This window comes from Chiloscyllium plagiosum, chromosome 6 (assembly GCF_004010195.1).
Source record: "Chiloscyllium plagiosum isolate BGI_BamShark_2017 chromosome 6, ASM401019v2, whole genome shotgun sequence".
In the NCBI taxonomy this organism is placed as follows: Eukaryota; Metazoa; Chordata; class Chondrichthyes; order Orectolobiformes; family Hemiscylliidae; genus Chiloscyllium; species Chiloscyllium plagiosum.
The window spans coordinates 77,320,085-77,332,145 of record NC_057715.1 but is presented as its reverse complement, the minus strand read 5'-3'; the positions used below and the strand labels follow the sequence as shown (position 1 = coordinate 77,332,145).

At 40.1% G+C, this 12,061-nt stretch overlaps 1 protein-coding gene across 1 annotated transcript in view; it reads left to right on the top strand.

The window, feature by feature from the left end:
* Positions 1–2,044: 2,044 nt before the first annotated feature.
* Positions 2,045–12,061, top strand: part of xpo4 (exportin 4) — a 99,745-nt gene continuing 89,728 nt past the window's right edge. Inside the window, exons 1-2 of the mRNA XM_043691920.1 lie at positions 2,045–2,275; positions 4,767–4,908. Coding sequence (XP_043547855.1) covers positions 2,182–2,275; positions 4,767–4,908 — 236 coding nt within the window. The 5' untranslated portion in view covers positions 2,045–2,181. The remainder of the gene's footprint in view (positions 2,276–4,766; positions 4,909–12,061) is intronic.

The following is a 12,061-nucleotide window of genomic DNA, read 5'->3' as shown; positions in this document are numbered from 1 at the left end:
CCTCCTCATTCCTGAAGAAGGGCTTATGCCCGAAACGTCGATTCTCCTGTTCCTTGGATGCTGCCTGACCTGCGCTTTTCCAGCAACACATTTTCAGCGCTATTCAACCCATTTAGTCTGCACAAACCCTCAGAGCATCCCATCCAGCCCCAGCCCCCTCCACACTATTGTGATTTCTTACATTTACTGTGGCTAATCCACCTAACCTAAACATCTCTTTTTATGTCCTCATTACTGACCAGTTATTTGCTTAGGCAGCTATTTTCAAAGTGAGTTTGATACTAAAGTTACTGACTTGTATTTCAATTCAGTTACAATCAACTTGAGTCCATCCAAATGTCATAAAAATATTCAATGATTTATCTGTTAATAACTTAAGTGTATTTACTCCTGGATGGGTAAATGTTCTCACCAATTTAGTCAGCAAGTTTTCACAAACACAAATTAATTTGTCTGTTTTTGAGGCTTGAAGGGAAATGTTTAAGCTAGTGGTGGGAATTTTTTCTTTCCATGTGCAGAGCAATGTAGTCTTTTGGCTAATCAATCCATGAGTCAAATCAAATTTCTTTTAAGAGTGCTTGTACAGAAGGGCGCAAATGAATTTAAAGACAGTTTTCTTTTTCAGTGTGATGCCTTGTAGCCTTATTTCTGAATCTATCTATAAATAGTAATAGTGAGACATGGGATGGTTCTCATTGTTGAAGACACTCTTTACTTTGATCAGTGTTCTTTGAAAGCAGATTTTGTGATGAAACATTTGTTCATCCATCAGTCTTCCTGCTTGGTTCAATAATCTACCTACTCTTAGCACAAGGAGGGATATCCAGAAAGGATAGCATTCCATGGAAAAACACACAAAATGTTTTAATTTCTCTCGCTTGGTAATGTCTCTAATCACCCCAAATTTGCAGATGACACAAAAATAGGTAGGAAAATAAGTTGCAGTGAAGAAATAAAAAATTCACCTAACCTAAGCATATCCGTTTGTAAATGAGTCAGAATTAAGCCAATGGAGTTTAATGTGAATAAGTGAGAGGTTAACCATTTTGGTCAGAAGAATAAAAAGGTATCTGTGCTAATCCAATTCCAGATACTTGAGAATCCCCAATTTTAATTGGTCCACCAGGGCAAAGCTGCTTAGGTGCTCAACTCTGGAATTTCCCATTTATATATCTCTACCTATCTACCTTGTTCTTTGAAGCCTACCTCTTTGACTGCATTCTTTGATACCTGACCTGGTAAAACCTCGTGTTGCTTAATTTAATTAAATTCCACTTTATTGTCCATAAGGAAATTAATTTTGGGTACATTGATCATTCATTTAAGAAATAACTTTCAAATGAATAATAAAAAGAAAAAAATTTTATCACTGAGATTTTACTTGCATTAAAATGTAACTTAAAATGTGGAATTCAAGGAACTGTTTCAGTACTCTGAAACAATCAGTCCAAATGAGTCAAATCAAACTTTTTTTAAGAGTGCTTGCACAGAGGGGTGCAAATGGGTTTAAAGACTTTTTTTATCCCATCGTGATGCCTTGTAGCCTTTTCTCTGAATCTGTCCAGCAGTAATAGTAGGATATGAGCCAACAGTCTTCCTGCTTGGCTCAATAATCTATTTACCCTCAATAATATATCGCAGCACAAGGGGGGGCATATACAGAAAAGATAGCATTCTCAACAACAGTGAAATAAAAATGTTTTATGATTGTAGGATCTCCTTGAAAGGATTGTACTTTTCATAGGTAGTATGTTTTTTTTATGTCCCTTCCCTAATACACCTGCATATTTTCCCTATAATTCAGCTGATCATCTACTTGAATATTTGTGTTTCTAATTATTAATTATTATGAATCATCGGTATCATCTTTTGTTTTACAATTCTCCTGTGGAGCCCAGGGTACATTTTGTTACGTTAAAGATTTCTATAAATATAAGTTGTTGATTGCGGATTCCAAAACAGTGATCCTGGCTCGCCATGTTGATAACTTTTGCTTATGCAAATCGTTGCAAAGTTAGTGTGAGACTTGTAAACCAACTTCACGTTTCTGTTGAACCAATTCAAAGTAAAATAAAATATACAGTTGGGATACTGAATAATTATATTTGGTTTTCTGCCAGTTTGTATGTTAAGTGACAACTGAATTTTTTATGCTTCCTCTTTCCACAGGCACCCCCATCCATGGTCAGTCATGAACAACGTCAACATGCAGAGCACATATTCCTGTCGTTTAGAAAATCAAAATCGCCGTTTGCAGTATGTAAACATACATTAGGTAAATCTATCCTATTTCTACCTGCTTAAAATCAAGATTACCTAAAAGCTGGATCATTTTCAATTCTCTGTTTCTTTCCAAATCTCTTTGTAACTCTATATAAAGCCCAAAGGAAATCATTCTATCAGTCGTAAAACATTGGTGTGTGTAAAAAAAAAAGCTTCAGCTTTTTTCAAGGGATTGTAATGTTTGATAATTGTTTTTTTTTCCTGTGTGTCCAGCCAAACCATACATTTGCCACAGTACTGTATGAGGGTATAGCTATGCAACCTACTGTCTGCTTTCTGCTGTTGTTAATATTAGATAGTCACTACAGGTGGAGCAATAGCCTGGTGATAATTTGTCCATTTTGTTTTCCTAGTCTCACTACTATGGCTAGGCACATGTCTTTCACTTAACAGTTATCCACATCAATCTAACTAGAGTTATGATCCCTGTTGATGGCTCTACTGGGTAAGTCAGTTCCCAGAATGAAGTCTCACTTGGTCGATCATATGTTTTTCTTTATCCTAGCTAATGTGTTTATTGACTAAAGTAGTCATATGAGGCTGCAGATTTTCTTTAACAACAGAATAGAAATTTATTATGCAAATGATGGAAACGTTTTTAAAAAAATAAGTTGTCTAAATGTAGAACAGTTAGAAATAAGTTAAAACATACACCAAGGCAAAGTTTCAACCTGTATCCTGACAAAATCTGTTACAAAGTCTTGAATCCAGTGAAATTACTCCTCTTCATCAAATCTTTAACTTCTTAGCTGATTCTCCCCAGCTTCTTCCATATTAACAGTGGAGTCTTTTCATGTGAATAAGCACAAAACTGGGAGCTTAGGCTTTTCTAATTTTTAATAACTTATAGATTTCTAACGAAATGCTCTTGGCTCAGAGTTTTCACAGACTAAACTTTTCTGCTGAAGTCACTTTGCTTTCCCTGAACTTGCTTAATTCCCATCTCGGAGGCAAGTTACATTTATTTCTGACCCCAGTCAAATTTTGGAACTGCCCTAAAATCTTTGTCTCTGGGTTTTCTACGGTAAACTCAATCCTTGATTATTCTGAACTGAAAACAAATTAATGGCCTTCAGTATTTGCTGAACCTGTTGTAAACTGCCATAATATATCTAATTTTCCATTAGCACTCCCAGGGTTTGCAGTCATCTCCCTCTGACATGAACAGGATTGGCTGCTGTTCCAGAAGGATTGTTTGACCTCATTTCTTTTTTTTAAAAAATCTTTCAAAAAAGTGATCAACTTCCATTTGCTATTTATTTGGAAATGATGTTAAATATTATATAATCTTAAACCTTTCATTACATTAGGATTAGAATGTGGCAAGAATTGAATTTGCTCTTTACTCTGCCATAGATTGCTGCTATGCATGTATCTTTGTCTTTGAATTTTGTGTGCAGCTCACGAGTGAATTAATATGTATTTATGACCTGTGGTCAATAACATTAACTATTCTGTCTGGCAGATGTTGTGACCTAGGTTCACAGGCACACTTAAAGATGATTTAAACTAGGAATTTGAATGGCTGTGATGGCTGTAAGATTTGTGAAATGCACATTAATGTATCTTTGAACTCTTCACTATTCATATGAATTTAGAAATTATTAATGAGGTCACAAAGATCATAGCCATGTGAAAAATAAAGAAAATTGGTACACCAGGAAGTTGTTGTTCTGATATTGCAATTAGAATGCATTATTGAAGCAAATTAGGACTTCCAGCTAAGTTGGAAATTCTTGGCTGGCTGATTATGATTAAGAAATAACCAACTGGATCAACTGGTAGGTCTGTGATTGAGACTCTTAAATCAAACAAACCTCATTGATATCCAAATACTCAAACATTTACTGCATAGAAGGCAGCCATTTGGTTCATTGTGTCTGTGTTGGTCAACAAAGATCTGACTACACTAATCGCATTTTCAAGCTTTTGGCCTATATCCCTGAAGGCCACAGCAGCACAAATACTAGTAAATCTAAATCCAAATAACAGTTCAAAGGGCCATCAATCTTAAGTTTTTTTTATCAGTTTAAATTAAGAAGCTTTTATACACAAGCTAATTTATTTATGAACTAAATAATTTCTCCACCGTTCTTTTTCTCATGTGCCATATCACTTGATGACTGAACTAATTAATACACTACACCAAGTGTAGTGTAATTCTGTAAACAGCTGATAGAAAAGTTGTGAATATATTCAATTTAACTGTTTTCAGATTCCCTTTGTACTCAAGAAAGGCCTTCTCAACTGCCGAGTGAAAGTGGCACTTCCAATATTGTGGTTACGTACACAGGACACAACGTGTTAATGTTATCCAATTCATGCTCTTTGAAGAACATGTTTTGGTTTGGGTATTGATGCATAATACAGTTAATAAAACATTTCCCACTGTTACTTAAGTGAAATTTGCCAGTGTAATATTCTTTTCTTATATCATTGATTGGAAGAAACAATGTCTCAAATATATGATTTTTATTTTGCAGAAACAAGTAAAGTTGACTACGTTCTTTTTCAAGCTGCGACAACCATAATGGAAGCGGTTGTACGCGAATGGGTACTCTTGGAAAAAAGCAGCATTGAATCATTACGAACATTCCTATTAACTTACGTCTTACAAAGGCCTAAGTGCGTATTATGTATATTGAATCTAAGATATATTGGAAATTCATTATTGTCATGAAGCACTCCTGCAGTTTTCCTCAGATTTCCATTAAATTTTTTTTATTGTTGGAAGTGGTTTGTCGTCAGAAATTCTATTGAAGTTAAATATTAAGTTTTAGTTCACAAATAATATACCAGTCTGACTTTCGAAGAATGTGGGCAAGAACTGCCATTTGAATAAGTTATGAGAGAAAATCATGCAGTAAAAGCTACTAATCAGTTGTCATTAAATCTTTCTTTAAAATTTTGTTACTGGAGGATATAGTAAATGGTGATCTGATAAATTAAAAATTCTACTTTTGGAAGAAAGTTTGTGTTGCTGCAGCATTCCTGAAATCCATAATGCCTATAGTTTAATGTTTAACCAAAATGTTATCCTTTAAATTAGCCCAATTTTCATATGTAGAAAGAGAATATTCCTTCAGTACTCCATAATAATATGTTCAACAAACAGCAGGTAGCAACCTAGGTGTTTACTTGCAAGCAATGGAAATGTCTGCTAATGAGATAAGATTTGGAATAAAGATAGAAAATGTGAGGAATGCTCAGCAGTTCTGACAGCATCTGGGGAAAGAGAAACAGAATTACCATTTCAGGTTTGTGACCATTCATTTTTATTTCAGATTTCCAGCATTCCCTGTATTTTGCTTTAGATGAGGTAAAATGTGTGTTGACTTGTCTTGAAATTCATTTTCTGGTAACTCTCTACATTAATGACGACACATTCTGCTCAAACTAGTTAAGACAGTGCTTCCCAAGTTTCTTCTCAGTTTGACTCCATTTTTGAGAATTGGAAATTGTTGTGACCTCTGTGTATAACAGATTTTAGAAGCTGAGTATACGGCCTAGTTCAGTTGGGAGCACAGCTGTTAGAACCCAGTCAGAACATTGTGGTTGCCATTACTTCAATGTAGAGCTCATGTCTCCAAGTTTTCAGCTTGCACCCCAGCCTATTCAGCCTCTCCCTATAGCTTAAATCCTCCAACCCTGGGCAACACCCTTGTAAATATTTTCTGAACCCTTTCAAGTTTCACAACATCCTTCCTAGAGCAGGGAGACCAGAATTGCATGCAGTATTCCAAAAGTGGCTTATCCAATATCCTGTTCAGACGCAACATGATCTCCAACTCTTACACACAATGCACTGACCAATAGAGGTAAGCATACCAAACATCTCCTTCACTATCCTATCTATTTGCGACTTCACTTTTAAGAAACTATGAACTTGCACTCCATGGTCTCTTTGTTCAGCAACACTCCCCAGGATCTTCCCATTCGGTGTATAAGTCCTGCCCTGCTTTGCCTTCCAAAATGCAGCATCTCGCATTTATCTAAATTAAACTCCATCTGCCACTCCTCACCCCATTGGCCCATCCGATCGAGAACCTGTTGTACTCTCAAGTAACCTTGCTATCCACTACACTTCCAATTTTGGTGTCATCTGCAGACTTGCAAACGATGCCACCTATGTTTACATCCAAATCATTTATGTAAATGAAGAAGGAAAAAATTGTGGCTGTAACAGTTTTCCTTTTTTTTTTGAGCTATTTTCAGTCTTGAAGCTGATTTTCTTGAATTCCAGGAGCAGTAATTACTGTTTCATAAGCTGTTTCATTGTTTTGGAACTTTGGGTGGGGTAGAAAATCAAAACAATGGCACTTTAGAAATGAGGAAGAGAGACGAAGGTAGGTTCCACATGGGAAGTGATTCAAACAAGAAGGAAACCTACACTGCTGTCTGATCCAGCAGTGAATCTGACCAGCTGCAGCCTTTGGTGTTTGAGTTTAAGTATTTCTAGACATCGGAGCGCATTTAAAAAAGTTAACAAACAGTGAAATTCACAGATGACCAAGTTCCAAAACCTGGGTGGGTGAGCTCACAGCAGGGGAATGACTAAGTGGGTAGTTTTTAAGGTGTAACTTTACAGTTCCTTTTTTCTGTAAATCTACAATAATGAGTAGTGGGTTCTTCTTTGATTATAGGGGAACCTCGATTATCCAAACGAGATGGGCGGGCACTATTTCGTTCGGATAATCGATTATTCGGTTAATCGATTAAATGCCTTTCTTCTGGGGCTCGGACTTTTTAACATCTGCTCCCCGTTCAGAAGACTAGCAGCAGCAGAAAGCACGCGAGTCCCCAGAACCCTGTCCAACACAACCCTCCCCTGCCTGCCCTTGCCCCCAACCCCATCCAACTGCCCCCTCTCTGGGGCAGCCGGACTGTACATCAACAAGACTGCTGCTGGTAAGTCTCCAAATAGCACACGCACACAGACACAACTTTTTACTGCAACTTTTTGACAGTTTCCACGTTTGCCTGTACAGGTCAATGTTAGAGAGATTATCTGGGGAAGGGGGGGGTTTAGGGTACACCTCTATGTAGAACTCCAGGGAAAGTGTGGGGGGAGAGAGAGGGCGGGAGGTCAGTCATTTGGAGACTGTGCCTGTTCAATCACTGTAAACAAAAGACGCAATCACTGTTGGAAACACGTCTTTGATGTAATGTTTTTATTGGGACCTCAAGATCTCCTTCGGATAACCTGATTTTCGAATAATTGGTATTCAGGTAATCGAGGTCCCTCTGTATATACTTTATTGAGGTCTGTCTCTTGATTAAATTTTTAAAAAACATAAAACATATGTATTAAGTTAGCCTGGAGCTGTGTTTGTTAGAGCAGTAAGATTGTGTAGTTTTGAGTCTATGGATTATTATGGTGCAAAGATGGCCTTCAGTAGAGTGATGTGCTCTTCCTGTTGGATATGGGAGATTAGGGAGAGTTTCCATGTTACTGATGATTATGCCTGCAGGAAGTGTGCTTAGTTGCACATCCTGTTGGATTGCATGTATCAGCTGGAGTTGCAGTTATAGGCAATGAGGAATTTACAGAAGCTAGGGCATATGCTAGATGACAGGTAAGGAAGGGAGAAAAACCGCAGATAGGTTACCTCCAGGAAAGGTAAGAGAGGGTGACAGGTCATGCAGGAGTATCCTATGGCTATCCCCATCTCAAATAAGTATGCAGTTTTTGGAAAATGTAGGGGGTGATGGATTCTTAGGAATGTAGCACAGGCAGAGAGGTTTCTGATACTGAGGCTGGCTCTAACGTAACAAGGGGCACGTCAAGTTTCAAGCGATCGTAAGGTTTTTTGGGGGGGAGAGAGAGTGACCCGGGGAGATACTGAGGAAAGAGATCAGTCTAAGACTGGTACAGTTGGGAAAAGGAGCAAATCTGACAATCGGGGCAGACAGGAACAAAGCAGAGAACGAGGTAAGACTGATTAAATTAAACTACGTTTATTTCAGTGTCAGAGGTCGAATAGATAAATACATAGAATACTACTAGCAGTACAGGCCCTTCGGCCCTCGATGTTGTGCAGATCTGTCATACCAATCTGAAGCCCATCTAACCTACACTATTCCATGTGCGTCCATATGCTTGTCCAATGATGACTTAAATGTACTTAAAATTGACGAGTCTACTACCGTTGCAAGCAAAGCATTCCATACCCTTACTACTCTCTGAGTAAAGAAACTACCTCTGACATCTGTCCTATATCTATCACCCCTCAATTTAAAGCTATGACCCCTCGTGTTCACCATCACCATTCTTGGAAAAACGCTCTCCCTGTCCATCCTACCTAACCCTCTGATTATCTTATGTCTCTATTAAGTCACCTCTCAACCTTCTTTTTTCCAACGAAAACAGCCTCAAGTCCCTCAGCCTTTCCTCGTAAGACCTTCCCTCGATACCAGGCAACATCCTGGTAAATCTCCTCTGCACCCTTTCCAAAGCTTCCACATCATTCTTATAATGCGGTGACCAGAACTGTACGCAATACTCCAAGAGTGGCCACACCAGAGTTTTGTACAGCTGTAGCATAACCTCATGGTTCCAGAACTCGATCCCTCTATTAACAAAAGCTAAAACACTGTATGCCTTCTTAACAACCCTGTCAACCTGGGTGGCAACTTTCAAGGATCTGTGTACCTGTATACTGGGATCTCTCTGCTCATCTACACTACCAAGAATCTTACCATTAGCCCAGTACTTTGCATTCCAGTTACTCTGACCAAAGTGAATCACCTCACACTTGTCCGCATTAAACTCCATTTGCCACCTCTCAGCCCAGCTCTGCAGCTTATCTATGTCTCTCTGTAACCTACACCATCCTTCGTCACTATCCACAACTCCACCAACCTTAGTGTTGTCTGCAGATTTACGAACCCACCCTTCTACACCCTCATCCAGGTCGTTTATAAAAATGACAAATAGCAGTGGACCCAACACCGACCCTTGCGGTACACCACTAGTAACTGGACTCCAGGATAAATATTTCCCATCAACCACCACCCTCTGTCTTCTTTCAGCAAGCCAATTACTGATCCAAACTGCTATATCTACCACAATCCCATTCCCCCACATTTTGTACAATAGCCTACTATGGGGAATCTTATCGAATACCTTGCTGAAATCCATATACACCACATTAACCAGCTTACTCTCATCTACCTGATTGGTCACCTTCTCAAAGAACTCAATAAGGTTTGTGAGGCACGACCTACTCTTCACAAAACCGTGCTGACTATCCCTAATCAAATTATTATTTTCTAGATGATTATAAATCCTATCTCTTATAAGCTTTTCCAACACTTTACCAACAAATGAAGTAAGGCTCACTGGTCTATAATTACCAGCATTGGCTCTACTCCCCTTCTTGAACAGGGGAACCACATTTGCTATCCTCCAGTCTTCTGGCACTATTCCTCTCGACAATGACGATTTAAAGATCAATGCCAAAGGCTTGGCAATCTCCTCCCTGGCTTCCCAGAGGATCCTAGGATAAATCCCATCCGGCCCAGGGCACTTATCTATTTTCACGCTCTGCAGGGTTTCTAATACCTCTTCCTTGTGAACTACAATCACACCTAGTCTAGTAGCCTGTATCTCAGTGTTCTCCTCGACAACATTGTCGTTTTCTAGAGTGAATACTGTCGAAAAATATTCATTTAGTTCTTCCCCTATCTCTTCTGACTCCACACACAACTTCCTACTATTATCCTTGATTGGCCCTAATCTTACTCTTGTCATTCTTTTATTCCTTAAATACGGGCACTGCTGCCTCACAGCACCAGAGACCCGGGTTCAATTCCCACCTCAGGCGACTGACTGTGTGGAGTTTGCACGTTCTCCCCGTGTCTGTGTGGGTTTCCTCCGGGTGCTCCGGTTTCCTCCCTCAGTCCAAAGATGTGCAGGTTAGGTGAATTGGCCATGCTAAACTGCCCATAGTGTTAGGTAAGGGGTAAATGTAGGAGTATGGGTGGGTTACGTTTCGGCGGGACGGTGTGGACTTGATGGGCCGAAGGGCCTGTTTCCACACTGTAATGTAATCTAATCTAATCTAAAAACCTATAGAAAGCCTTAGGGTTTACCCTGATCCTATCCGCAAACAACTTCTCATTCTCCTCCTGGCTCTTCTGAGCTCTCTCTTTAGGTCTTTTCTGGCTACCTTGTAATCCTCAAGAGCCCTAACTGAGCCTTCACATCTCATCATAACATAAGCTTTCTTCTTCCTCTTGACCAGAGATTCCACTTCCTTCGTAAACCACAGCTCCTGCGCTCTACAGCTTCCTCCCTGCCTGACAGGTACATACTTATCTAGGATACACAGGAACTTTTCCTTGAATAAGCTCCATATTTCCAATGTGCCTATGCCCTGCAGTTGCCTTCCCCATCCTATGCTTCCTAAATCTTGCCTAATCGCATCGTAATTGCCTTTCCCCCAGCTGTAACTCTTGCCCAGTGGTATACTCCTATCCCTTTCTATCACTAAAGTAAACATAACAGAATTGTGATCGCTATCACCAAAGTGCTCACCTACTTCCAAGTCTAACACCTGGCCGGGCTCATTACCCAGTTCCAAATCTAATGTTGCTTCGCCCCTTGTTGGCCTGTCTACATACTGTGTCAGGAAGCTCTCCTGCACACACACGACAAAAACTGACCCATCTATAGTACTCGTGCTATGGTGTTCCCAGTCAGTATTTGGAAAGTTGAAGTCCCCCATGACAACTACCCTGTCTCTCTCTCTCACTCCTATCGAGAATCATCTTTGCTCTCCTTTCCTGTACATCTCTGGAACTATTCGGGGACCTATAGAAAACTCCCAACAGGGTGACCTCTCCTTTCCTGTTTCTAACTTCAGCCCATACTACCTCAGTTGACGAGTCCCCAAACATCCTTTCTGCAACTGTAATACTATCCTTGACCAACAATGCCACACCTCCACATCTTTTACCATCTTCTCTGTTCTTACTGAAACATCTAAATCCTGGAACCTGCAACAACCATTCCTGCCTCTGCTCTAACCATGTCTCCGAAATGGCCACAACATCGAAGTCCCAGGTACCAACCCATGCTGCAAGTTCACCCACCTTATTCCAGATGCTCCTGGCGTTGAAGTAGACACACTTCAAACCAATGTCTTGCTTGCCGGTGCCATCTTGCATCCCTGAAACCTGATTTTGGACTTCCCTACTCTCAACCTTTTCTATACTCGAACTACAATTTTGGTTCCCATTCCCCTGCTGGATCAGTTTTAAACCCACCCCAATAGCCTTAGCGAATTTCCCCCCCCAGGATATTGGTACCCCTCTGGTTCAGATGAAGACCATACTGCTTATAGAGGTCCCACCTACCCCAGAAAGAGCCCCAATTATTCAAGAATCCAAAACCCTCCCTCCTGCACCATCCCTGTAGTCACATGTTGAACTCCTCTCTCTCCCTATTCCTTGCCGCACTAGCACGTGGCATAGGCAATAAACCAGAGACAACAACTTTGTTCGTCCTAGCTCTAAGCTTCCATCCTAGCTCCCTGAATTTCTGCCTTAAATCCCCATCTCTCTTCCTACCTATATCGTTGGTGCCTATGTGGACTACGACTTGGGGCTGCTCCCCTTCCCCCTTAAGGATCCCAAAAACACAATCAGAGACATCACGAACCCTGGCACCTGGGAGGCAACACATCAACCGTGAGTCTCTCTCGTTCCCACAGAACCTCTTATCTGTCCCCCTAACTATGGAGTCCCCAATGACTACTGCTCTGCTCCTCTTCTC